This window comes from Coturnix japonica, chromosome 23 (genome assembly GCF_054131305.1).
Source record: "Coturnix japonica strain WE chromosome 23, WE-NBRP24, whole genome shotgun sequence".
NCBI lineage: Eukaryota > Metazoa > Chordata > Aves > Galliformes > Phasianidae > Coturnix > Coturnix japonica.
In genome coordinates, this window is record NC_140685.1 from 1,697,957 (window position 1) to 1,725,231 (window position 27,275).

The following is a 27,275-nucleotide window of genomic DNA, read 5'->3' on the forward strand; positions in this document are numbered from 1 at the left end:
GAGGCTGCACACAGAGCATCTTTCTGCAGTATCCTTCCTCATGGGCACTGAGCTGTGTTTTCTGAACATGGGAGCAGCAGTTTCCCTGCTCAGGCTGCATTTCGCTTTAGCTCCAAGCCCGCAATCCCCCCATGGTCCCTGCCTATGTCCCCCCAACCACACCATGTATCCTCTCCCAGCAGCTTCCTCCCCTGAGATGAAGTGTCCCCCCACCCTCACACTGTGTGTGCCGCTGCTGCTGGGGATGGCAGTGCCTGCAGTTCTCCACCCAAAACTTTACCTATCAAATAACAATAATAATAACACCACTCTGTTTGATCTGGTACCAGCAGTTCGCTCCCTTGGAGAAGCTCCCATGGATACGTTTGTGTGGAGCCAGCAGCCCCTGTCCCATCCTTCCCAGGGGAGGCAGGATGCTGCTCCCCTCTGCAGGGAAAAGCCTTTTCCTTCTATTTATTTACATCTGGCTCACTGTAAATTCACCCGCCTGTGAACCTGCAGCTCACACTAACAAATGGTGTTAAACCTTCTGGTGTGTGCAGCAGCCGCTGACGGGCAGACGTACATACACTGTGGGGAGATCCCCCCCACCCTCCCACAAACCCTCATCTCCCACCAGGTTTGTTCGTATGGCATCAGGCAAAGTGCAGCATTCTGTTCTTTGGCCAAGGATACCTTCAGCCTTCGAAGCAGTAGGGGCACACATGAGCCATGTTCCACATGGTGTCCACCGGGGAGCTCAGGCCCATTTCTGCAGAGACCCGGCTTGTCCTGCTGCCAGGGCTGCTCCTCCACAGGTGGATGAGGGTTCCTCCCCAGGAGATCCACCCCAGGTCTGGATGAGGCAGAACCATGGCCCAGAAATGGTCCTTTGGGAGCAGGAGGCTTCGGGGAAGGAAGCAAAGGGAAAGGAGCATTTCAGAGCTGAGAGGTTGGTGTTTCTGTGTGAACTGGTGGTACAGTAGCTGCATTGACTTAGACTGTTATCATTAGGGCTTGGGGTTAACAGCCCTTGCTGTGCAGTGGAACATCACCTTCTCAGAGTTTTATTGCACTGCTGTATGGCTACAGGGGCCGCTGGGCTCTCACTGGAAGCTCTTCGCACCACTCTTTGCAACCAGCTCTCAGGCAGGGTAAGATGGGAATGGGGCAGGGAAGGAAGGAGAGGCTGCAGTGGCTGCGGATCCATCCCACAGCAGCTGCACCACGCCGCTCCTCCACCCCCAGCCTCCCTTCAGCAGCACTCTCAGTTTATTTTAGCCAGGGGGATGGAGGACAGAGAGCCAGAGGATCAGAGAGCTGCGGGGTGTGTGTGAGGGGGGGGGGCGGTGGGCCCGTGCCTTCAGCACGTGTGACATGCGCCTGGTGTCACCGAGCGCAGGGCTGTGTGCGCATGATATACGAGCTGCAGGCGGCGGGCTGCAGCTGGAGGAGCTCCGGAGGTCCCTGTGTGGGGCACGTGGGCGGGCAGACCCCACGCTGGCTGCCGGACGGAGCTGCTGGGATGCAGCCAGCAACTGCCGAGCTCTTTTTTATCGCCTTTCTCATCCTCGGTTGCTGGAAGGGTTAAACGCCTCCTTTGCCAACCTGGCTGGCCAGGATTCCAGCCCCATCCTTGCCCCACACATTGCAGGTGCACAATGCATACACCCACATTTCTTGACTGCCTGGTGCTGGGTGCCCACTACAGATCCCACACGGGTCTCACAGCGCATGGGCACATCCCCATGGTGAGGAATCACCCCAAACCTGCTGGAGAAGGAATAACCCAATGTGCTCACCCTGGTGCAATAGAAGCCATGCAGAGCTGTAAGCTCAGGAGCACAACAGCTGCCTGTCAGCACGAGGTGTCCCCTGAGCACCGAGATGTGGTGCCTCCTGCCCGAGAGGTGCCTGTGTGCCAGTGGGGTGCAGGCAGGGTGCCCAGACAGCACCCAACTACTTCTAGCAAGACTCAGCACTGCTGCAGGCAGCCTTGTGTTGCCCTGAGTGTATTTCAGCCTTGTGTGTGCAGGGAGGGTGAATGTGTCTGTGCAGAAAGGGCTGATTTGCACCAAGTTCTGCTGCATTACACTCATGGGTACGTGTATGCAGAGCTCTGCAGCAAGGTGGGCCAGGGCACGTGCCACCCTCCTTCAAGCTGAGCCCCCTCATCAGCCAGCATAGGGAGACTGGACAAAACAATCCACACTGGAGCTGTTCCTTTGCTGCTGTGCCCTTCTGCTGTAGCACACCAAACCCATCCTGGTAGGGCTTCTGCAGTGCTGGAGGGTGGTGGGCACAGACTCCAGCCTGCCCCTGAGGTACTCCAAACAAGGCAAATGGTAATAACAAAAGCAGGAAGGAATGGAAATGCCATGCCAGTGGCTGTGGAGTGCCAAGCTGCCATGCAAAGGAAGGCACAGTGGCCCCAGGTCACCAGTTCAGGCACCTTTAGCAGCTCCTGGTGTCAGGTGGATACAAGGATTGGAGACAGGGACAGCAGTCCAGGGGCAGCAGGGGGGCTGAAGGCAGCAGCCAGGCCCTAAGCACATGCAGCAGGCTCCCCACCCCGTGCTCTGCCCCTTCCCAGGGATACAGGCACACCAAGGGACCGCAGCCATCCAGCCAGCCAACCCCAGGGCTGTCCTCCTGCCCTAAGATGCTCAGTCCAAAGCCAGCAGTGCAGCTCAGCCACCTCCTGCACTGATGGCACCCACACACACACAGACATGAGGGACATGGAGCCCAGTGCTGCCATCCCCTGCACCACACCGGGGCTGCTGGCAGCTGAAGGGACCCCACTGCTCAGCCTCAGCGCAGGACCGGGGTGCGGGCAGCACAGATGCAGTCAGAGATGCGCTCCCCACACTATTCTTAGGAAGGGTAAAGTTTATACAAGAAATTTAAGCTTTAAACCCAGGCACCATAAATAGTCTATTTTTCAAGGGCTGCAAGTCAGTTGTAGGCCGGCAGCCAGAGCCAAAATTTGGCAGCTGTCTTTGTTTAATGATTAATTAAAATGAGGTAACAAAACGAGACGTATCTATTAACGAGGGTATTTGCAGCGTCAGTAGACGATTCCAAATGGCTGTTTTTTTTCTCTCCCCTTTTAATCTCTAAACCTCTCGTCAGGAAAACAAGCTCTTCCTCGTTGGCGGTGGGCAGGGCTGAGCTGCGGCCCCTCACCCCGGGAGCAGGAGGGGAGGGTGCGCAGGCACGGCTTTATCTTTATGGTCCTCTGCCTTTAAACAACGCCAACCCTCCACAGAAAGATTTTTCCAGCTTAGAGATTTTATTAGGACGTCAAGTAAACTTCAATGGAGAGACCCTTGGCTGTGATGGAGGGAGGGGGGAGGTCTGCGCGTTGCTCCAGCCCTTCAGCCAGCATGGGGTGGTGGGTGCTGCAGAACAGGGACACAAACAGCAGTGCTGGAGGCAGAGGGGCACTTTCCATGCTCTCTGCTAGAAAAACAGGGTCTAATCCACATCCCCACCCTTCTCTTGGGGTACAGCTCCCAGCAGGATCCAGCCCAGGCCCCTCAGGGAGGTGTCCCCAGAGCATCAGCTCCACTCCCAGCCACCACCCAATGCTGGGGATGTTCCTGAGCTCTGAACACCCCATGGGGTGCCCATCCACCTCAGGTGGGGTGTCTGTGGCCAGAGCAGGGTTAATGCATGCACAGGGGCCCTGGAGGCAGCTCCGGGGGGGTGTGTGCGGTGCAGGTTCACCCTCCCCGGGGCTCCAAAGGCCTCACCACATGGGAAAGCACCCAAGTATGAGGAAAAGGGAAAAACATCCCAAAATAGTTTAGTCTTGTTTTCTGCGCTGAGACGCCCAGACAGGGTGGGAGTTCTGGTTGTGTCTGAGCTAAAAACTACAGTAAATAGCAAAGTGGCTGCAAAGCCCCACGTTCTGGATAAGAAGGACGCGTGCAAACGCCGCCCATCAGCGCGAGGACATTCTGGAGGTGAAGGCCCATAAATAACTGAGGGGGGATGGAGCTGTGTGAGGGGGGATGGAGCTGTGTGAGGGGTGAGCCCCAAGTGCTGCAGTACACCCTCTGCCCATAGAGTCTGGGTTGGCAGAGAGGGGAAAATGTGGGGACTGCTGCAAACAGGGCCAGAACCCTGTGACCCCACAGCTGTGGGCAGGGCACTGTGTCCCCATAGCCAAGGGCAGGACCCCGGTGTCCCTGTATCCCTGTATCCATGGCCAGAACCCCGTAACCCCATACCCATGGGCAGGACCCTGGTGTCCCTGTATCCATGGGCAGGATTCTGTAACCTCATACCCATGGGCAGGACCCTGTGACCCCATAGCCATGGCCAGGATGCTGTGTACGCATACCCATGGGCAGGACCCTAAGACCCCCTGCCCAGCAGCAGGACCCTGCTGTCCCCAGCCGCACAAACGGCAAGGGTCGAGGAGCAGCCTGGCAGCAGGGAGGGTCTGGCCGGAGAAATCGCGGTCGGGACGGACCCACTCCGGGCTGTTCCGACTCCCTCAGCACCGGCCCCAGCCGCAGCTCCGCCGCGTGAATGCCGATGTTACGGGGCTGCCGGCGGTCGGTCCAGGCGCAGAGCAGCGCTGCGGTCGGTTCGGGCACGGCACTATGGGCAGCGCAAAGCGGAGGCGCGGTGCCGGCCGCCACCTATGGCCGGGACACGGCAGTGCAACAGCGGGCAGAGGGACACGGCTGCGGGTCGGGGCTGCTCCGTGCACAGGTCGGGGACACAGCGGGGAATGGAAGCTGGTCACATAAGCACAACGCTGTCTGCACAGCGTGATCAGACCCAGATCGTTTCTGTGGTGGGACAGAACCAGCCTCCGGGTCGTGCAGTAAGAAGTGCAGATGTGTCAGAATGGTAAAGCAGAGCACGGCGATCCATCCTCATTCAGAGGCAGGGGCTGCTCTGTGTGCCTGCAACCCGCCATATCCCACAGCTGGCAGGGGAGAAGCTGAAGAAGCTGAAGGAGAGGGAGCCCAGGAGGGATGGGCTGCCATGGTATGAACCAGAGTCTGCAAGGAAGGAGGAGAAGGAGGGACTGGTGGGGCTGAATCTGAGCCTGGCTGTGTGCTGTGCCCGTGTGCTCCTGTACCCCAAGGCCTTTCTTAGCACACACCATAACGTGTATTCCTGTTTTCAGCCTCATTTCTGCTGTCTGCCCCCTCTGACAGCTCAACTGACTCCAAGACAAGGGGTTTGTTATCTCTTTTCTCACTAGTTGTCTATATTTTCTCCTGTATGTTTTTCCATCTCTTTAAAGATTTTACCAGCTAAGGCAGCCCTTGTGATGGCCAGTCACAGACAAATAGCAGAACTCATGGGCTGAGATAAAGCTATTTACTAAGATAAAGGAATGGAAGTTATGGCTGCATGTATATATGTGTATATATGTGCATATATGATGTGTATATGATATGTATATATGTGTATATATGCGTATATATGTGTATATGTATAACACAAGCGCTGCACACACAGCACTCCCCACACACCAACGCCCCTCGAACCCTCTGAGGAGCTGAAGAAACTGAGGCGAACTCCCGCCCCCAGGAAGGAACAATCCCATTGGCTACCTTCTCTCACGTGATAGCGGACGTCCTCCAGGCCGGCTTTCTCTTCTCGTTTCCTCATTGGTTTGCCCTCATCACGTGGTGTAGGGGGATGTCGGAGCCGCCGCGCTCTCATTGGCTCCCGTTGTGGTTCCGGGGCGGGGCGCGGTACGCGGATGTGGAGGGTGGCGTGGAGGCTGCGGCGCGGCCTGGCGTGGGGGGCGGACGCGGCAATGGCCGACGGCTCCTCGTTGGCGCGGCGGCCCAAGGATGTTCCGCGGCACGTGTGGGCCCGAGAGCGGCGGCGCAGCGCGGGCACGGGCCTGTCGGGGCCCAACACGGTGTACGTGCAGGTGGTGGCGGCTGGCAGCCGAGACGCGGGCGCCTCCGTCTATGTCTTCTCCGAGTTCAACCGGTGAGTGCGGGGACCGGGGACGGGCCGGGGCTGCCGGCCCGCTCTGATCGCTGTGTCCTTCAGGTACCTCTTCAACTGCGGTGAGGGCACGCAGAGGGCCATGCAGGAGCACAAGTGAGTAGCGAGGGGATCCGCGGGGGGCGGCCCGGGCTGCGCCGGCCCCACTTACCACCCCGCTCTGTTCATAGGCTGAAGATCTCGCACCTGGACAGCATCTTCCTCAGCAGGGTCACTTGGGCCAACGTCGGCGGGCTGCCGGGTGAGTGGTGACCGCAGGAGCACGGCTCGGCTCTGCCCGGGGACTGTTGGAGCCGGTGGGGCATCGGAGTTATTTACAGAACCACACAGATCACAGAATGACCCGAGTTGGAAGGGACCTCAAGGATCATGTAGTTCCAACCCCCCTGCCTGGCAGGTTGGAACTTTAGCTGTGGTGTGGCACCACCTCAGAGCTCAGCGCATGACAGGGAGGGCACTGCTTGTCTGTGCAGTTCGCTTTGTGGACCTGAAGGCTTCAGGAGATGCTGGTGCTGCCAGCACAGAGAGCTTTGTGGATCTGAGCTGGATAGATCCTGGTCCACCCCTATTCTCAGCATAGAGTGGTATTAAGACTGAGTGTTTAGCATCTTGTCCACTGAACTTTGCCTGTCTCCAGGTAATGGAGAGGTTAGCAGTCTGTTCAAGTAACTTGTCCCACATGATGATGATCAAGGTTTATGGCTGCTTTCCATATCTGTGCAGATGAGTGACTTGTTGAAAGCACCATAAAGCTGAGACAAAATTGAGATGGGTTCCCTGTGCGACATATAGGGAACCTGCTTTGGCAGGGGGGTTGGACTTGATGATCTCTAGAGGTCCCTTCCAACCCTTACAATTCTGTGATTCTGCCATTTCAGATCTGGTCTTCCATGAGAACCGCTGACAGTGACAGACCTTCCCAGTAAGATCCACCACCTCATTGGTTGTGATAAAGTTGTTTCTCTGCTTTGTTTTAGGTATGATCCTCACGCTAAAGGCTATGGGGCTTCAAAGGTGTGTCTTCCTAGGCCCACCGAAGCTGGTAAGTAGTGGAAGCTTGCAGAAAGGTGGCAGGAAATTGTCAAATATTGGTGCTTACCTTTCAATTGGGAGAGCTGTTATCAAGACCTCTCAGTATAAGACATTGAAGCTGTGGAGTGTGTCCAGAGATGGGCAGTGTGAAGCTCCTGAGGGGTCTGGAGCACAATTCTAATAAAGAGTGGCTGGGGGAATTGAGATTATTTAGTCTGGTAAAAAGGAGGCTCAGGGATTATTTTACAGCTCTCTACAACTCCCTGAAAGGAGATTATGGTGAGATGAAGATTGGCTGCTTCTCTCATGAGGTTAGTGATAGGAGGGAATGGCCTCATGTTGCACCAGGGGAGATTCAGGTTGGGTGTTAGGAAAAATTTCTTCTCTGAAAGAGTGCTCAGGCACTGGCACAGCTGCCGAGGGAGGTGGTGAAGTCACCATTCTTGGAGGTGTTCAAGAAACATTCAGCTGCTGTTCTAAGGGATGTGGGTTAGTGGGGAAATATTGGTGGGAGGTGGACGGTTGGACTGGGTGATCTTCGAGGTCTTTTCCAACCTTGGTGATTCTGTGACTCTAAGGCAGTGGATCATCTGAGTCTGAGATGCTGTTCTGGGACAGCGCCAACCCGAAGACTGTGCTAGAGAGGCTGGATTTCAAAAGCAAATCTCTTTTGTTACATACAAGACAATATCACACTTCCGCTACTTAAAACTGCTTTGTCAGCTCATATTCTGGTACACCATTTATAAAAAAAAAAAAGGGCAGTTCTGACTCTTCTTCTTCCCCACATTTTAATAGGAGCTTGGCATCTGAACACCTGCTTAATGCAATCCTTAACAGTCTGATGCCATATCTAGGCTTATATTTCCATTCTTCACTGTGATGTAATTTCCTTACAGTATTTGCTGGGTAGAAATGGTGATTCAAGGGATGGGAGATGCTGATTCATTCTTTTTTTTTTCCTCTTTTTCTTTCCCCAGCAAAACTACTTGAAAGCTATTCGTCTCTTCCCTGGACCCCTAAAAAGAATGGATTTAGGTATGTGTGTTAGGGATATGCAGCTAATATAAAGTTGTAACTTTTGGTTGTATCCAAAGCTGTATCCAAAGTTGCATTAAGTATTACCGACTTCAGAATAAATAGCTCGAGTTTAGGTCCCTTCAGATCCATCCCAAGAACTGTCTGGAAGAAAAGTGATGTTTCCAGGTCTGGTTGTGACAGGCAGCTGCCAGCCTGCCCAGCTAGTATATGGAACTTGGCTTCAAAGCACTATTAAGGAAGTTTAGTTCTGAAGATTACCAGTGAACTTGCTTACCATGGTGCTATGGATTGTATTTAGAGGACAGCACACTTCTAAGAGCTTTAATTAGTCTTTGATCCTTGCACTAGGGCAGAAAAAGGGAAGGGGGTTGGTCATTTGGTGGGATTTTTTTTGTTCTGAGAGAGGAAAATGTGCTTTCTTGGTAGTAATTCTTGTAGACTATGAGTCTCTTAAGGAATTCTAAATGCCTGCTTTTGTTCTCTTCGCAGCTGTACAGTTGCACACAGAGCCAGAGTACAAGGATGAGACAATGACAGTTCACCAAATACCTCTAGTAGGTGAGTATGTGATGCAGTAGTTAAAGAGGAGGAGCACTTGTTCCTTAATTATGCTTAAGATCATTAAAGGAGCAGCTTGTTTGCAAGCCTGAGTAAGCAGAGGTTTAAGAATATGCATGTTTTTCTCAGCAGTGGGATCTCTCTCAAAGAAATGAAACATGCTCAGTCAGCTTTTGTTTGTTCCATTAGTAGTTGGTTTAGAATGACATGTATGAATTTTGGCTTTATTAGCCAGCTGAGTATTCTTGCTGCTGAAAGTTGCAATACCTCAAGAACAGGCATAGTTTTCATTCATAGTGTCTAGCTGTTCTGAGGGAATCTGGAGGACTTAGATGACAGGTGGCACCTGAAGACCAAGTCAGACTATTAGAAGGGTTCTGTACTTTGGTACAGTTAGAATGCTAATATTACAGAAGAGGAAATGCTGCTCTTGCTTTTCTTGTTTGTCCGCTTTGCTTGAGATATTTTTGCCTGTTTTTCTTGGATTTGGAACAGGAAAACCACCAGCTACTGAAAGTACACCTCCTCAGAGTCCTGGATTATCTGCCCAAGATTCAAGTAGCTCAGAAAGTGACTCAGAGCCTGGATCCCCAAGAGCTGCGCAGCAAAGCTTGGATGAGAGCAAGGAGAAAGGAAACCCAAAGAAAACAGGTAAAAACAATGGAACTTTTGATTTAAGTGAAACCAGACTAAGGACATTCTTTTATCCTCTAAGCTGTTAGCCCAGTGCAACTGAGATCTGTACAGGAGCTCAGCTGAGGGATTACGTGGAGTGCATTGAGGTCTAGTACTTCAGAACCTGAAGCAAAACTAAGAAAGTCTAAACACAGGACATGATTCCTGCATGGAGTTATGTTCAGACATGGGTTTTAGTTCAGTTGTAGTCAAATCTCTGGCTGTTGGTGCTCAGGACACTGATGGGCTGCAGGTTGGCTGGATGATGTTCATTCATTAACATTTTAATAAAATTAATTGTGGCTTAAAGGAAAGTGATATTCGGTGAAGACATTCAGTAATTTTTCGTTCTGTTGCAGGTGATGAACAGCAGCATGCCAGCAGGCATCCCGATCTGGTGATGGCATTCCTTTGTAAAGTAAGCTTGCACACACAGATACCTTGTTCAGTATTTCATCTTGCTGGCTGCTTTTATTTGTAAATAGTGTTTTCAAGCAAAAAATTAGAAGCTTTATAGTACTACTTTCAAAAAGGCAGTGATAGTACAAATAGAAACCAATTATAACTAGTGGGTTTGTTTGGTAACGCTCTTTAATAGGCTGCCAATTAAGAGTATACGTGTTCCATTTTTGCTGTATGCTTACACTATGGAGATCTATCCTGCCTATATCACAGAAGAACAGCCAGATCCTCAAAACCCAAAAGGTCTGGTGAAAACTTTTTGGGAGTAAGTTAGACTGGTTACAGGGGAACTAGTAATACAAAAACCCACAACCTACTGTGCAACCTTCCTTGCCTGGAAGGTGATTTGTTAAAGGTTTGCTGCTCCACACCTGCAGAGTGTGATATGCTGGATTCATGTCTTAACTGGAACAGTGGACAAGACTTTGTTTCACAAAATCTTATATTGAAAGGAAAGCAGGGAAAAAGAAATCCCTTGGCTTCTTAGGAAATAGCTAAGCTGGACACAAATGGATCTTGTTTCCTGGCATTACTTTATGCTCTTTTATTTGGTTGATTAATTCTGTTTTAACTCTTTTCAGATTCACCCGAAGAAAGGAAAATTTTTAGTTATTAAAGCACAGGAGATGGGTCTGCCAGTGTAAGTATGAGAGCCCTGCATGGGGAATGGGGCAAGCCCTGCCATATTGAAGGTGTCAAGCTAAATTTTCAATGGCTTTGTTTTCAGGGGAACACCAGCCATTCTTCCTATAATTACAGCTCTTAAAAATGGGGAGACCGTCACTTTTGAAGGCAAGGAGGTAAGATGAATATGTGCTTTCTGGCTCTGGGTCCAGTAAAGGAGGGGAGATGGCAGTATTTTTCTGTAGAACGCTGTGGTTATGAATGGCCATTGGGACAGTTACAGTTTTGTTATTGTTCATTTTTTTGAAATCTTATTACAAGGGTGGATGATAATTTTCCGCCTCATCTCAGCTAAAGTCTTTGTGTGGGTTTTGGTGTTTCTGAGCTTTGAGTGGTTACTTTTGGTGACTGGGCCTTGTTTTCAGCCCTGAGTTGTTGCTGAAGTTGGCCCTTAAGGAGTGTCTGTTGGAGGATGTTGTGAGGGTGTGATCAAGGAAGTACACTCTGAAATGTGTTCATTTGTGACTATGAATGTCTCTGATTTGCTGGGGCTTGTTGGTCTCACTTTCCCAAGGTGTTCCAGATTTAGGTGTCAACTAGTGGAGCTGATCCCTACATATTTTAAATCTGGGACTTGAATGCTTGTATAGCCATTGTTCCCTCCTTACTTTGCACTTCTTAGACCACAGAGGGGAAGTGAGTCTTAATCTCTCAGACTCTAGTTAGAAGTGTCCCAGGTGATCTTTAAGTGAAGACCATAATCTGGATGGATACAACTGACATATCTTTATGTCATAAGAATTTAGCAAAACTTCTTTTCCTAAGCAAGCTGTTATTAGTGTCTGAATCTGCACTGAGAACCCAGAAGCTGCTAAAATTCTCTTAGTTTTTTTTCCTTCTAAGACCAGAATTGTGACACAGCAAAATGCAGACTTGTTTTTGTTCTGCCCTCTTGCTGCATGAGGACTGCACTGTGCTCTTGCTTAGTGTTGAGTGAAGCTGCCTGAAGCTGCTTCTGCAGCCCCAGCAGCCTGCTGGAAGCTTGCTGGTGTAGATGTGCTGAATGGAGCCTGATGTACAAGCAGCCCTTTGGGCATCATTACACCTTCACTCCACAGTGTGGTCTTTGTATATCTGTCTGCAGCTTTCGCCTGAAGAACTGTGTGCCCCTGGTGATCCTGGCCCAGTGTTCATTGTGTTGGAATGTCCTCATGAGGGCTTTGTGGACGCTGTCTGTGAAAATGAGACCTTCCGAAGGTAGCGGGGATGGGTGACCTGAAGTGTCTGGGGGAAGACATCCATGCTGAGCCTTCTAGAAAAGGCAGGTCTATGTGTAGGACCTGTGGGGTTCTGTGACTGTGACAAATCTGTCTTCCCAGAGCCTTTGGAGGAGGAAATATAGGCGCTGGTGTGTTGCTATGGAGCAGTGCTGAGACTCCTGCTTTTTTGTGCAGTGAGTCTGGGTGTTTAGCCTGTGTGTAATATCTCCATGAGATTTGTGCAGAGGCACACCGAGCTTCTGAAAGGCTTTGCAGATGTTGCTTCTCTTGGAGGAAGATATCAGCACACAACTGTCTTATACACTCACTGTGAGCCTTAGGCCCACTGTGGTGAGGGCTCTGGAGCTCCTGGGTTGTGCTCTTGAGATCTGTGCTCTTCTTGCTCCTGGGGGAATGGCTCCAATAGTGTAAGAATGAAATTGGAGGGAATGCCAAAGTGATTAAGGATCAGTGCTCACGTATCCTTACTGTATTTGAATGTGCTCCAGGTACCAGGAAGGACTCAATGAGGATAAGGTTGCCTTGGTTATTCACATGACTCCAGAGTCAGTGCTGCAGGACAGCCGCTACCAGCAGTGGCTGCAAAGGTGTGTGGTCTTCTGATTGCATGGCTTTACATCATTACTGGACAGCAGCGTGTTCTGATGTTGTAAAGATTTTCCCAGAGTAGGTGTTGGGTGGCTGCAGAGCTCTGTCTTGGTTGAGATTTCTAGCAAGTGGCTCAGTGTGTGCATATGCCAGTGTGGGGCTGAAGCTGTTGTATATTTTGTCATCCACTTATAGATTTGGACCTGGAACTCAGCACTTGGTGCTCAATGAAAACTGCTCTGCGGTGCACAACGTGCGCAGCTATAAGATCCAAAGCCAGCTGAACCTCATCCACCCAGAGATCTTCCCTCTGCTCACCACATACCAGACCAAGGTAGTCAAGGCCCTTCCTGCCTCTATACCTCACACCCTTGAGTAAAGAATGTGTTTCATATTGCAATTCTCCCTGCAGGAAGCAGAGGCTGTGTGTAATGTGCCCATTGTGCGAGGAGAGTGCCTTCTGAAATACCACTTCAGACCCCACCAGGAGTGGCAGAGGTCAGTAGGAATCTTCTGGACATCTAGGTTTTTTAGTGTTGGTCTATGAGCTGTGTTTTGAGGGTTTGTCCGTGTCACTGAAAGCCTGAAGTATAGGACACAGATGAATGAATTGCTGATTAAATAATTTGGATGGTAGTTTGGAGGGTCATTTTCATTCCTCAATTCATCCAATATGCATCTCTCTGTCCTCGGATCTCATGTACTGTGTACCCAACTGGCTGTGATAGGGAGACACTCCTCAGAAGTCAGGTGAAAATCTTACCAGACTTTGTGTTTTCAAATGGTATCAGAGCTGAAAGCCCCCAGTGATTAAACAGAGCGGGCTTCTGTACTGTCATCTGCATAGTGTGCAAGCAGGAGAAGCTGTTGGGTGAGGCTCTTGAGGGCAGAAAGCATTTACTATGACTCAAAATTACTTCTCTTCAAGTAGAATAGGAGACCCTAGATGCTAAGAGGAAATGGTTTCTCTTAAGGGTGTCAAGGCCTGTAGTAGTGCATGTGCAATGGTGCAGAACCAGAGGATACTTCAGCTTCTGATGGGTGCTTGGAGCCCTGTCAGGTGGTTGTTATTCTTGCAAGACTCTCTACTTCCCATTGTGGGCCATGTGGTGCCCCCTGGTGTCCAGCTGCTCTCTGAGCCTGTACAGTGCCCAAGAACATAGTGCTGTTATAGGAGCTTTGGTGTGATGGTTATTTTAGTGGGGATGCTGAGTCCTGCCTGACCTTTCTATCCCACACCATACTCATAAATATATCTTCTCCTGCTACTCGAAATGGAAGGAGCACTTGCCACTTTGCTGGAAGGCTGTTTTGGCACAGTAATTTATCACGTTGCTCTGAAAAATATGGTGTTTTCAGTTCTGTCACCCCCCATCCTGATAATTGGCCCCTTCTTTCAGAGATGCTGTAACTGTCTGTGACCATGATGCATTTGTTGCTGAAGCCCTGGATCTCCCTGACTTCCAGGCTCGCGTGAAGGAGTGCAAAGAGAGCCTGCCTGCTCTATCAGGTAAAGATCAACAACTTGTCTTATCTCAGTGTAATGTCAAGCAGAAGGTCCTGGTGAGCCAGTGCTTTAGAGCTCAAGTCAAGCTATGAACATGCAGGTCTTCCTGCTGCTCAGGAAGTGCCGTGAAGTTCTCTCGGAGCTGTGCACGTTTCAGGATGAGCTCAAACTGAGTTTAGCTTATATCTGTCAAATTATTCAGTCTTCTGCTTCTGTTGTTCTAAAGCTGCCAGGTTTGGGGATTGACCACTTGGGGGCAAACTATAGACAAAGCTCTTGAAGTGCTGGAAGGCTGCAATGAGGTCTCCCCGGATCCTTCCCTTCTCCAAGCTAAACAAGCCCAGTTTCCTCAACCTTTCTCACAGGAGAGCTGTTCCAGCCCTCTGATCATCTTAGTGGCCTCCTCTGGACCTGCTCTAAGAGCTCCATGCCCTTCCTGTATTGGGGGCCCCAGGCCTGGACGCAGTAGTGCAGATGGAGCCTCGCAGGAGCTGAGTAGATGGGGACAATCACCTCCCTCTCCCTGCTGGCCACCCCTTTTTTAATGCAGCCCAGCACACAGTTGGCCTTCAGGGCTGCAAGTTCACACTGCTGCCTCGTGTCCACCAGGACCCCCAAGGCCTTCTCTGCAGGGCTGCTCTCAAGGAGATCTTCCTCCAGTCTGTGTTAACACCCTGCTGGATGCAGCTCTGCATTCTGCTTTGTTTTTGTGATTGCCCCTGTTCTGTTTTCTGTCCTCCAATGGTGAATTCTGGTGCTGTGTGAAAGCTGGGTGCTATGGTGAGCAAAATTGAACATTCCAGGTGCATATTCTTCGGAAACGTTTGGATGTTGAACTGAACAGTGTCAAACTGGACAGTACATGGATAATGCTTACAAACTCGTGTGTGTTTTTGCAGGAAACGTGAATCCTTATCCTGAAATTGTATTCTTGGGAACAGGATCTGCAATTCCAATGAAAATCCGAAATGTTAGTTCTACACTGGTGAATACCAGGTACGTCATGTGTGTTTTGCTTAGGATGAGGCTTGGTGTCTTGAGGGTGTTTCCCGAGGGTTATTTTGATGACTGGTGTGCTGGTGACAGAAGGAGAGTGCCCCTGTGGTGGAGTCTGTAGGACTTCTGTCTCGAGCACCTGTCTCTGTAGGTGGGAGAGCTCAAAAGCTCCTTGTAAAGACAAGCATTTAATGTCTTTATTTTGCCATTTGCCCCAAGGATGTGTTCACCATCAATATGACAGCAGAATGAGCATTGCAGTGTCTAGAACTTCAGCTAGTAGGACAGGACTAGCAGTAGAGGAGGAGCACTGATAGCTCTCTGCCCTCCAACCTGAAAGATCCCCTTCCCTGAACTGACCCTGCTCTGAGCTCATCCAGTGGCTGCCACTTGTCTTTGTCACTTGTCTTGCCAGCTCTACCCGATCCCTGCTCTTGGACTGTGGGGAAGGAACGTTTGGACAGCTCTGTCGCCACTATGGAGAGCAAGTTGACCAAGTGTTGTGTAACATAGTAGCTGTGTTTGTGTCTCACATGCATACGGATCATCATTCGGTAGGTTATGTGTTGGAAGAAGCTGTGTGCAGGCCTCTCTGTTTGGGATCCAGATGTAGCTGCAGCTGATGAATGCAGGCTGCTCTGCTCTTAAGGCTGCAGTTCCCCTCTTGTGCTCCCCAGGCATTACTGAATCTGTTTCTAATTCTTTTTTGCTTCCTGTTAGTTGTCCCGGTAGATTGTCTAGAGATGTCTTTATTTAATATATTTTTAAATCGGTATCCAACCCAGATTCCTTCGGTTCTTTGCAGTAAATCCTCACAGATGATCAGTTGGTCTGTTCTAGATTGGGCCTGTTTGGGGCAGGCTTTTTGCTGGTCTGCTGTCTCATGTCTGGAAACCAGACTGAGAGTGACGTGTTGGCTGGAGGCTTTCTGCCCTCCACTCTTCTGCTGGGAGCAGACACGGCAGCTCTAGAAGGGTGGACAGGCATGGTGTTGTGAGCTGCTGGTCTCCAGCTTGTGGCATGAGTGGTGACAGTGTTCCAGCAGCTCAATATGGTGGTTTGTACTTCTGACTGTAGATTTTCCTGTGCTGGGCTGCTGTAGCACTGCTGGCACTTACGTTCCTGGGTCTATCTGACTTCAGCTTGCTGTCTTTTTGTCCCTTTTGCAGGGCTTGGTGAACATCCTGATGGAGAGGCGGAGAGCTTTTGTAAGTTGTGCTTTTGTTTCACTGTTCCCAAATGTACCTTGGCGGAAGGGAAGGGGAACTTTTCCGATGTGGAGGAAAAGCACCTTTTTCCCCCAGCGTTGTTCTTCCCTGTGATTCAGTGTCTTTCTAGTACTAATTCTCCTCCTGTCTTTTCTTTTGCAGGCTTCTCTTGGTCAAGCTTTTAGCCCTCTGTTTCTGGTAGCACCTGAACAGATCATGCCTTGGCTCCATGAGTACCACAACAACTGTGAATCGATACTCAGGGACATCAAGTGAGTTTTCTTTGTGGTATGTGTTCCTGTTGGGTCCCTATTCAAGGCAAATGACTGTCATTTGTTCTCCCCATCATTTTACTGAAGGCTGCTCTTTGTCAGCTTCCACTGTACAGGACTGTGATGTGTGCCTTGCAGAGGAGATGAGAGGATCTGTTACTTGGTTTTGCTGCCTAAGAGGGGCTTGCTTGCAGATTATGAAAAGGGAGTTGGGCTAAGTGTGAAATGACTCCTGAAAGGCAGGGTGTATGACAGTGGGGAGGGAATGACTAGATGAGCTAGTGGGGCACTAGATAGCAAAAACAAAGGGGAAAACGCACAGTGCACAAAATCATCTCATTTATCAGGCAGTGAGCAGAGAAGACACTCGTGTGAAAGTCTGCTTAAAGGTGAGATCACGTTTTGATTTGTTCCTGTCCTTAGTTCTTTCTTTTCCCTTCCCTTGCAGATTGATTACTTGCCAGTCCCTTGTGAAAGGCTGTGAGAACATCAAATCCAAAGCCAAACGGCTTATCGCTTCTCTATTAGAGAACTACGACTTGGCTGAGGTAAGCTGACAGTATCTTGTGCTACAGTAAAGGGTAAGAGGGAATCTGAGGTCTAACGCTTATGTTGTTGTTTAGTTTCAGACTTGTGAAGTCCAGCATTGTAAAAATGCTTTTGCATGTTCAGTGATCCACAAATCTGGATGGAAAGTAGTATATTCTGGTGACACAATGCCCTGCATGGCCTTAGTACAAATGGGTAGGTGACAAAAACCTCCTCTTTGAAGGACCTCTTTGAGTGTGGCCTTGAACTGTCAGTAACTGAAGTGGTCACTCCCAGACACTCTGTGCTATTACTGCAAACCAGTGAGGGGCTCTGGGTGGAAATGAGAGTTTGCTTGCTTATTTAGGCAACTGAACTAGTGTGTGTTCAGCTGAAGATGAAATATGTGATTATTTACTCAGGGAAAAATGCTACTCTGCTGATCCATGAAGCAACACTGGAAGATGGAATGGAAAAAGAAGCTATAGAGAAAACACACAGGTGGGGTGGGGTGTGTTTTTCTGTTTTATCACTACAAGGAAGGCACAGTTGCTGAGCTGGGTTTAGACCTTGGGTCTGGTGGTGAGTGGCCCAAGGCCTGTAGGTGCTCAGGGATATGATATGATTTAGTGGAGGGTTTTTAGAGTTAGGGTAGGGTACTGGTTAGGCTGCGGTTGGACTTGATGATCTTCAGGGTCTTTTCCAACCTGGGTAGTTCTATGATTCTGTGTTTCGATAGATGGTTCTGGTGTGCGTGGAGCTCTTCAGCACTAACATGAAAGTGTTGCTTACTGCACCAGCTCTGTAACTCTCTTTTGAGCATCCCTGGAGAGAAATAGAGGAAGCTTTTAAATAGACAGTAGCAGCTCTACAAATGGATTAGCCCAAAGGAAAGGCCTTCAGCTTGATTGCACTACAGGACTAAGCGTGGACAGTAGAAGGCTCATCCACACTGTCAGCTGTCTGTGTGATTCACACTGAGCTCTGCAGCCAGTGGTACTGCCTGCTGCCCCCAGTAAAAAGGGTAGGGAATTGAGAGCAATTTAAAGTGAGTGAACTGAGCTTGCTGGCATCCCTGGGTTGAGCTTTTGTCCCCAGGTCATGAGGCACTGAAAAGCTTCAAGTTAATTAGCACCTTTCCTGCACTGTGAGTCATGGAAGCTAGAGACTTGCCAGCTGTGCAAATAGTGCCTGGGCTTGCTAGTGAAGGCAACTTGTGCCCAGCAGGTGGTGTATGGTGCCTAGTGTTTGCTGTTGGTATGATGTGATGTTAGCTGCAAGATGCAGCCTGCTGTGCCCTGCTGGAGAAGCAGGTTATTGTGTATGATGTGCCGTGTTCCTGCTCCTTTTGCAGCACAACCTCTCAGGCAATTGAGATTGGGATGAAGATGAATGCTGAGTTCATCATGCTCAATCACTTCAGCCAAAGATATGCCAAGATCCCACTGTTCAACGAAGACTTCAGTGAGAAGGTTGGAATCGCATTTGATCATATGAGGGTAAGTTTGGAATATTGATCCAGACTGCGAGAAAGGTTTCAGTGCTACCTGGGGATGGCTGCTTAGGAATGAAATGCTCCATTTCTAATACTATATCAACATGCTGTGTCCTCCTGAGAGCAGTTTCCTGTGAAACAGTTCCTTTAAACTCTGTCAGCATGTATCACCAACATGGGGGAGAATGGGTGACGTAGTGCCCAAGTCTCTTTAGGACAGGTGTCTGGATGGCTCTTGAGAACAGATATCTATTCTTCTGGATGTTTGTCTCACGTCACCTCTGTTTGTGCTACTGACTGCTAAGAAGGTCACTTCCATTCCCTTCCCCTTCTTATTCTTAGCTGATGCACTGCCTTAATGGCTTTCTGCAAAAGATGTCTGGGATCCTAAACCGTTTAGTGCTGCTGTTCTGCATGTAGGAGTAGCGCACTGGCTGATCAAAGCCTGTATGTACAGCATGCACGTGCTTTCCTGTGAGAGAATGTAGGGTTGTAAATGCTCACCTGCCTGGCAGCTGCAAATCATGGTGAGGGCTTCTCTGTGCTGGGTACCACCAAGAGGAAGGTGCTGAGCTGCTAAAGGCTGGGAGCGAGGGATGGCAGTTCTCAAGCAAGTGCTCTTGTGCCCAATGTATTGTAGGTACGGCTTGGTGACTTTTCAACCATCCCAAAGCTGATCCCACCCCTGAAGGCTCTGTTTGCGGATGACATAGTAGAAATGGAAGAGCGGAAGGAGAAACGGGAGCAGCGCCTTCTGAAGGAGGCTGCAGTTGTCTTGGACCAACTGAATGGTGGTGAGAACAAGGAGACGCCATCCCAGAAACGGAAACAAGATAAGAAGCATCAGGATGTATCGAACAAGAAACTTAAAAAGCTTAAAACAGTAAACTGAGGGAAAAGAGAGAGTGAACGCTCTTGCTCTATAAGAGGTGCCCTGTGTTGCACAGGCCTCTGGGGCTGGCAGTGCTGGGGCAGCCTGCAGGTACCATGGGAAGAGGGGCTGGCCTTGGCGGCTGGATGAGCTTGGTTGTCAGTGGATCTGTGTGGGCTGCAGCTCCCAAGCATGCTGTAAGCAATGCCAGTCCTGTGGTGACAGTATTTACCCATACAGTTCCTGTCTCTGGATGTCGCCAACCTGAGCGTCGTTTTTCTTTTAGCTGAGAGCTGTTTTAACTTTTGGTTTTACACTAGAAGCTATTGGTAATGCAGCAGCAGTTACAGTCCTGGGAGGTGCTAGAGGTGAAGTCTGGTGAGCCCTTATGGGGCTGTGGACTCTCAGGAACAAGGGGGGTTTGTGGAGGAGCTCTCTGGTTACACAAGGAATGCCCCCAGGTGTCAGGACCTGGGCTGTAGGAGGAAATTTCAAATAAAATGGGACCCAATTAAATGCTTTTAGAGATGTAGTTTAACTAAAGGATCTGAATGCTGCTGCATTCCCATTTTATTTTGGTTTCCTTGGTTGATTCCTCCCCCACCCCCATCAGAACAGTTTTCCAAAACCTTCATTTACAATAAACCACTCAACATCATGCACAGCTGTTTTGATTAGATTGTTAATGAGGGGGGGGTCAACAGCTACCTGAACTGCTGGTGAGAATGACCTTATGATTGTGTTACAGCACATTGATCTGCCTCACACCTGTTACACATGTGCTTGGTGCCAGCAAAACTGCACCTGCTTCTGCTGCCCTGCACTGAGGAGCTTTATTCCTGTTGGATTGAGATGGCAGATCCCTGCAGGCATTGAGGGCCAGGCTGGATGTGGCTCTGGGCAGCCTGGTCTGCTGGTTGGTGACCCTGCACATAGCAGGGGGTTGGAACTGGGTGATGGTTGTGGTTCTTTTCAACCCAGGCCATTCTATGTTTCCTGGCTCAATGGAGGCCTTGACCTCGGGGGCTGAAATGGACACCATCGGGCGGGGCGATCAGTGTGCACTGCCCGGCCCTGCTCGCACCCCGCCGCCGCCACTCGTCCCCCGGGCAACCGCGGCTCCTCCCCGCAAACAGCGGCCGCATGGAGGGCACGGAGCTGCCTGCGGAGGAGGCCCCGGATCCCCGCGTCCAGCGGCTGCTGCGCTGCGCGGCTCGAGCCCTGCGGCTGCCGGCGGGACGCGGGGCGGGCGGCGGAGACGCGGCGTTGGAGCTGCGGGCGTTCGCGGCCGGGGCGGCGGGGCGGGCGCTGGCGGCGTGGCGCGGCCCCGCGGGACACTTGGCCCTCGGTCCGCTGCCGCCGCCCGCCGCCGCAGCCCGCCCCAAGGCGATCTTCTTCCTGCGGCCTCCCGGGCCCGGAGAGCCGCTGTGCGGGGATCTGCCCGCCGACGCCCTGCAGCACTTCGCCGCCCTGGTGGAGGAGGTAAGGCAGGACTGCGGGGCCGCTGTGTGGTTGGGCTGCAGGGATCTCAACCGGCTGCACAACGCGGCCCCAGGGATGGGGCTCAGCTTCCCACACCCCTCCTCTGCAGGAGGAAGAGGAGGAGAAGTTGCTGCTTGATTGAAATAAACTACTTTACTGTAAATGATAAAGGATGGGGAGGTGATACAATATAAAAGGAATCAGGAGTAATAAATCAAGCAAACACGCTCCTAACTTTTGCTGCAGGCTCAGCAGGGCAGAGTGAATGATAATCCGATATGGAATGTGTATGGAACACCCTGACTGTATCCACCCTCTATTCTGTATCATTAAGTTGTGGCAGAATTGTACAGCACACATATATACACACACAAGTAATAAACACTAGTCAGCACTGTATACATAGGCACATATATACATAAAACTACTGACTCTTCTTTCCCAGCTTCAGGTCCCCCTGAGATACACAACGAATGTCCCCGTTTTCTCATGTTACCCACCAGCTGAACCCAGATCCCTGAGCAAGAGCAGCCTTCTCCCTCCTGCTGTTCCAGTATTGTTACCTTCAGGGCACTCTGTCATCAGTTCCAAAAGTCCTGGATGATGGGGGTTTCCCATTTGAGCCTGCTGTGTAATCAGAGCAATCCAAGTGGCATCAGAGGTGTGGAGTGTGGAGGGGAGCATCAAACATCCAATTAGTCCAGGTGCCAAAAGGAGCTGTGCTGCAGTATCAGCCTCTGGAAGCAGCCCATACCACTCATACACTGCCAGTATCTCCTTTTCAGCTGAGTGTAGCACTTTTCAGGTCCTCTGTATCCTTAACTCCAAAACCCAAGGGATAAGTCTTAGGTCTCCCTTGGTGTCCCTGCCAAAGGTTCTAGGTGAGTCCCTGCTCCCCAGCTGCTACAGAGCCAGCTCTTCCATTGCACCCTGCCTGGGCTGGTCCCACTGCTCTCTCCTGTTTCATTTGTTGGAAAGCTTTCTGTTCTTCATAGCCCCTTATAAAGCCGTTTTTCCTTGTCACTCAATGGAGAAGGCTCACGGTGAGGCTGTAACCTGGGATTTGTGTCAGGATTTTGTTTGTAGATGACAGCAGGTACCATGCATGATCCATGTTGTAACATGTACATGTCTGAGTGCCAGGGGCTGGGCATCCTGCAGTGGCTGATGCTGCTGTTCCCCAGGCCAGCAGTGTGTCAGCAGTGGCTGCAGAGTCACCAGCACCCAGACACAGTGCTGACATTTATTTCTGTTCAGTTTTGTGCCCACTTGCAGTTGTTTTTATACCTTTTCTTATTGCAGACCACCCTGCTTTCACTGGCTGCACTCAGCAACCTCCCTGAGCCAGCAGCAGAGTGGCATTGGTCACCAGGGACAACCTGGGTTTGTTAGTCTGCTGCCACAGCCTGAAGCCAGCTAAGCCAAGGCAGCCCAGTGGGCCTCTGCTGCCAGGCTGGTACCAACCTTAGGCTTTGCAGGAATGGCAGGAGTCAGATTTACTGCACTGCAACTTGGAAAAGAAAAAGCAGCCTGTGCTGAAGAGCTGCGGTGCTGTTGGGAAGGAGACATGGTGGCCTTTACCAATGTAAGGATCCCAAGAGGTTCCAGGATAGCTTTCCTCTGAACTAAGGCTGTTCAGCCCAGCCCTGATACCTTGAAAGTCACCTGGAAGCTGTGTCTGTGCCCTGCTGGTGAATCACCAGCAAAGCAGGTCTGTGGAGAGGTCCTTTTCCTCGTGCCCTGCCCTTGTTTCACACAGGCACGGAGCTGCTTGGGCCAGTATTGAATTCAGGTCTTGGCTGAGCACAGAGCTCAGAGCCCGGTGGCCTGTCAGTTTCCTGCAGCACTTTTTTTTCTCTGTTGCTTTCTCACAATTCCTCCTGTAGGTGATTGTGCCCATCCTGACAAACAAGAAGAACCATCAGGGCTGGCCACAGGTGGTATCACAGGACATCATACGCCATGTCCACAGCTTGAAAAGTGCCATCTTCATGGTGGTTGGCCAAGTGAAAGGCAAGACCTTGCTGCCTCTTCCAGCAGGCTCAGAAGGAATAGAGAACATTGATCTGGAACATGAGAAATTGTGAGTATCACTGCTTGCTGTGCTCTGGTTATGTTCTGATGTGTATGCTGTGTTCTGGGGAGCCCTCACCAACCAGAGTGGCTCTCATTGCTCACCATCCTCTACTACTTACCTGGACTCCCCAGATGAGTGTATTTTGCTCTACCTGCTCTCTATTTTACAAACTCTGTCTTTGGTGAGTGTGCAACACTATAAGCAGGCAGGTACAGCTCAGAAAGTGACAAGAAGTTGTGAGTATACAGCAAAGCAACAAACTTTGTGGAGAAAACAAACTGTGAGCAAAACCTCTGCTGCTTTCCTGTTACCTCTGAACTGAAAGCCAGGTTTCTCCTGGCCATACTTTTCTCTGGCTTCAGTTTCCAGTGCATCCCCCTCAGCTGCACTGCTCAGAGCTTGTGTGACCCACCTGTTCATGGTTCATCCTGCCTGCTTGGTCAGGGCTGTTCTGCCTCCCTTCAAAAGCAGATTTATTGTGCAAGGGTACCTGAACACACCAGCCCACCTGTGTGTTTCCTTTAGGTGAGTTAGTGACAGTGGGTGAGAGCATCTTGCTGGAGGTACAGCTCTCCAGACTGGACACTGAGCCCAAATGGGTCTGATGCTATGGGAATGGCAATGTGGGGAGGTGATGACTATGATGATCATTTGAAGCAGGTACAGCTTGAGTAGTAAGAATAAACAAGCAGAAAGAAAAGTTAACCAAGCAGTCTGTTATTCTGCAGCCTGGAGCAGATTGACAAATCTCTTGTGCATGCCACGGAGTCAGCTATCATAGACTGGAGCTACCAGATCCAGAGAGCACTGAAGAAAGAGTCCTCAGAGCCTCTCCTGCAAGGCAGTAATCCCAACCCCAAGGTGGAACTGGAGTTCTGGAAGAACAGGTACCCTGGGCAGCCTGGCTGGAGTGTGGTGGCCCCAGTGCTGGCTGGGCTGGAAGGAGCCTCCTCGGTGCCTCTAGCAGAGCTGCTTGACCAGTTGCAAAGGGCAGACTGCCTTGGGTTCACATAAAGACTTGAGGCAATGAGAACTGCTCTCATACATAACATAATCCTGACCCGCACAGTGCCTCTGAGGTCACAGGTTGCATTTTGACTTATTCATAGCCCTGGTGTCACATCTTTAGGCAAGAGTTTTGGAAGTGCTTTCACTCTCACAGTTCACTAGGAGCCAGCCACAGCACCAAGAGCTGATGGACACCACTCTGGATCTATCTTTTCTTCTCAGCCCAAGTAACTTATTTTTGAGGTCTAGGAGATGTCCTGCTTCCTAAGAAACAGAAATCTTGTTCTTTGCCTTGGAAGAGGTGGTTTCTGTGCCCTGTGCAAGGGGCTGATTAGTGCAGCTGCTACCACTAAAGTGGATAGTGAAGTCTAATGAAGTTTTCAGCCTTCTCAGAAGCCATCTTTTATTTTTAAAAAGACTACTGGCTTTAACAGGCTCTGTCAGCGTTTTTATTTTAACTGGTTTTCATAACTCAACCTCTCCTGGCTGGAATGTAGTAGTTCTTGCAGCCACTCTGGGAGCATGTGTGTCATCAACGGGTACGTGATAGATCTAGATGGCCAATGAAGCAACTGATGCTTGGGAAGGGGTCTGAGACATCACTGTTCCTCTATGGCCTCTATGAGACCCTGATCCCTGCAGCAAAGCCTGCAGAGCCTGTCTGCATCACAGCAGTGTGGATGAATTGAGCTGGTGCTCACCCAGCTTGTGAGCTTGTAACATGTCTTGGTTGTTGCAGGTGCGATGACCTGGAGTGCATTTACAGTCAGCTGAGGACGAGGAAGGTGAGGAACATGATAGAGATGCTAGAGAGAGTTGAGAGCAGCTACTTACCAGCCTTCAGAGTTATGCTTGAGGATGTTGAAGCAGGTGAGATAATGGTGCAGCTCTGATATATGTGTATGGAATGACCTCCTTATTTTAATAGTTTCTATCCTAATGTGTGGGCTTGGTCCTTAGGAGTCCACTATGACCATGGGGACTGCAATCACATTGCTAGCCCTGTTTTGTGGCAAGAGGTTAGTCTGCTTTGTGCTTTTGTTTCTAAGTTAGGCCAAGTGTCATCACTGTTCTGTTGAGGCAGAAAATTCCCAAGGGTCAGGGCGAATGGATTTGGGAATTCACTCTGTTGTAGTAAAGCAATCACAGTAATCCAGCAGGACTCATCCAAACTGATCTAAAACATGGTGTATCTCTGCTGCTTGATCTACCCCCAGAAGCCTGGTTGGCGTGTAGCTCAAGATAGTCCAGGGATGCGGTGGGACTGAGCTTTGTCCAAAAGCTTTGTAATTATGGGGCAGATGGCCTTCAGGTGCACCAGCAGATCTGCCTTAGATTTTGACAGCTCAGTGAGGCAGGAAAGCTCTGAGAAATTGTAAAGTAGCTGCATTTTCCAGTTTAGAGTTGTGGTGGCAGTGCTAAGTCACAGCCTGAATTGATTGAGCACCTGGTGGGAAGGCAGGGCCAGCCCAGGGGAGCTTGGGGCAAGCAATGGGACCGGAAGGGCTGGAATCAGGATTTACCCCTTCCCAGACCTCATTTAAGGGTTGGCAGCAGAGGTGAGGGTGTCTCTTGCTGGGGATCTCTGCCTACCTGAGGCTTTTGAACAAATGTAAGCATCTCTTTCTCCTTTATTTCTGCAGCTGCTGCACTTGGGCTTGTTCTCATTTGCTGTAGCCTAAGACTTCGCTGCTGTTATTGTGGTACTTTCCATCCTGTCACAGCATTACAGGAGTATTAATTTTTTTATTTCCCATTAATCAGAAGACTTACAATGAAGGATTTTTTTAACATGCAGCTACACAATGATAATGAGTGAGTTTTGCTTAGGGGAGTTCAGTTCAGCCAAAAGAAATTGTCACGGTTTGAACTAAAAATCCACCTGCGTCCGTGACAGGGGCCGTGGGCCCCGGAGGGGCCCTGGGCCGAAAGGAAAAAGTTAATTAGGAAAAGAAAACAGCGGCAACGATCTAAGGAGGCACACTTATTTACTAAATACTTTATCGAAATACCGGATAACACAATATAATACAATATAATTGAAAATTGAAAATTGGGCTAACGAATCAAGCAAAATAGGAGAGAGAATGAGTCCTGTAACCGAGAGGCCTACTGTGAAATTTAGGCGAGACGGTGAAGGCTCCCACACACTCCCCTGAACGCCAGAACTCGAAAGACGACAGTCTGTTCTGTGACAGAGTTAATATAGAGTCCAGGTCCCGTGACCTATCGTGTTGTTCCCTGGGAGATGTAGTCTTCTTCTGTAAGTTGCAGATTCAGTAAAATTATTCATGCTTTATATGATGTTATGATGTGGAATACTGATAGCAAAATTAAAAAATTATTAAACCATGACAAATTCCCCTCTGCAGTGAGAACCAGCAGCAACCTGCTGCTCCATTGCCTGTAGCCCACTGTGAGTGACCATCCGTGTTCATCTTCATCTCAGCTGCTCTGTGGCAAGAGGAAACTATTCAGGTTTTGCCAGCTGTGCTCATGCTGACAGATAATAATACTCTTCTTCTTCACAGGGAAATGTTCCTATTTTAAGGATGGGATGTGCAATGCTGATCATTAGGGCTAGAGAAGTACCCGCTGTATAAGGAACCAAGAATTCATTGTCAGTCTGATTAATTCTTTAATAGCCTAATAAAAATACAAAACATATTTTGTTTTAGGACAGTTACATCAATACCAACTGGGTAATTTGGACTGTAATTGAGCAGTTCCAGTCCTGGCTTCCATCTGTGTTGGTTATTGCTGTAGATGAGCAGCAGTCCTGGGCATTCTTCAGCACCTGGATGTCAGAGTACACTTTGTGGTTGTTGGGGTGGTTTGCACCATGTACAGGTGGGTCTCACCAGCTCTTCTGCTGCTTCACACAGCTCTGAGTGAAGCCCAGGACATCCACCTGCACCTGATGCCCCTCAGGCGCCATTTGGAGGACATAGAAAGAACTGACTTCAGTGAGGTGCAGCCACTCCTGCTCCCCCTGCTCCACGTGGTGTGTTTGATCTGGGTCACCTCCAAGCACTACAGCCGGCCTGCACGCGTTGTGGTGCTGCTGCAGGAGATCTGCAACCTTCTCATCCAGCAGGTGTGTGGCTGTCACACTAATGCTTCCGAAGAGAAGTTTTCCAAGTATAGTCCCCTCTCTTTTCCTCTCCCCCATCCATCCCTGGCCAAATGATTCTTTCAGCCTGAAACATTCACTGCAAGACGTGACCTGGGTGTGATTTTGCTGTTCCAGGCCCTGGTATACCTATCTCCAGAAGACCTTCTAAAGGGGGAGACAGAAGAGAGCCTGGGCAAGGTGCAGATGGTGCTCAGCATCCTGAATGGATTCAAAGATGCATTTGAGAACAGAAGGGAAGAACTTCACACCTATTATAAACCAGACCAAGAAGTGAAGGAGTGGAATTTCCATGCCACAATGGTGTTTGCAAGGCTGGACAGCTTTCTGAAGAGACTGGAGATGGTGGAGGTGAGAAAATTACTTGAAAATGCTTAAAGAAGAGCTTTAAAGCCCTGAGTTCATTTGTTAACACCTTCACTGGGTGCCTGGGTACGGCGTTACTTGCTGTTAGGTCTGCTGGGA

General features: G+C 50.0%; 2 protein-coding genes across 8 annotated transcripts in view; both read left to right on the forward strand.

Moving 5' to 3' along the window:
- Positions 1-5,695: 5,695 nt before the first annotated feature.
- On the forward strand, positions 5,696-19,768 carry ELAC2 (elaC ribonuclease Z 2). Of its 6 annotated transcripts, none has more exons than XR_014936740.1 (24): positions 5,696-5,955; positions 6,019-6,069; positions 6,144-6,214; positions 6,951-7,015; positions 7,986-8,043; positions 8,536-8,604; positions 9,100-9,255; positions 9,639-9,697; positions 10,323-10,381; positions 10,469-10,541; positions 11,510-11,622; positions 12,134-12,232; positions 12,429-12,567; positions 12,646-12,731; positions 13,634-13,743; positions 14,640-14,736; positions 15,152-15,290; positions 15,906-15,944; positions 16,107-16,232; positions 16,665-16,764; positions 16,840-16,960; positions 17,167-17,245; positions 18,099-18,243; positions 18,880-19,768. XR_014936740.1 is itself a non-coding variant. In XM_085522727.1 (24 exons), the coding sequence occupies exons 12-24, from the start codon at positions 12,180-12,182 to the stop codon at positions 19,129-19,131; spliced, it is 1,470 nt and encodes a 489-aa protein (XP_085378853.1). In that variant the 5' UTR covers positions 5,696-5,955; positions 6,019-6,069; positions 6,144-6,214; positions 6,951-7,015; positions 7,986-8,043; positions 8,536-8,604; positions 9,100-9,255; positions 9,639-9,697; positions 10,323-10,381; positions 10,469-10,541; positions 11,510-11,686; positions 12,134-12,179; the 3' UTR covers positions 19,132-19,768. The 6 variants fall into 6 exon arrangements, 2 of the variants coding, with proteins under 2 accessions (XP_085378853.1, XP_015735579.1); XM_085522727.1 differs by having other exon boundaries at positions 11,510-11,686; positions 16,107-16,216; XM_015880093.3 differs by having other exon boundaries at positions 16,107-16,216.
- Positions 19,769-20,213: 445 nt separating this feature from the next.
- Positions 20,214-27,275, forward strand: part of DNAH9 (dynein axonemal heavy chain 9) — a 155,803-nt gene continuing 148,741 nt past the window's right edge. The window contains exons 1-6 of one of the 2 annotated variants that reach the window (XM_015880078.3): positions 20,214-20,592; positions 22,479-22,675; positions 23,398-23,556; positions 24,417-24,547; positions 26,563-26,774; positions 26,928-27,161. In XM_015880078.3, the coding sequence (XP_015735564.3) occupies positions 20,254-20,592; positions 22,479-22,675; positions 23,398-23,556; positions 24,417-24,547; positions 26,563-26,774; positions 26,928-27,161 (1,272 nt within the window). In that variant the 5' untranslated portion in view covers positions 20,214-20,253. The remainder of the gene's footprint in view (positions 20,593-22,478; positions 22,676-23,397; positions 23,557-24,416; positions 24,548-26,562; positions 26,775-26,927; positions 27,162-27,275) is intronic. The other variant, XM_085522724.1, reaches the window with a different exon arrangement.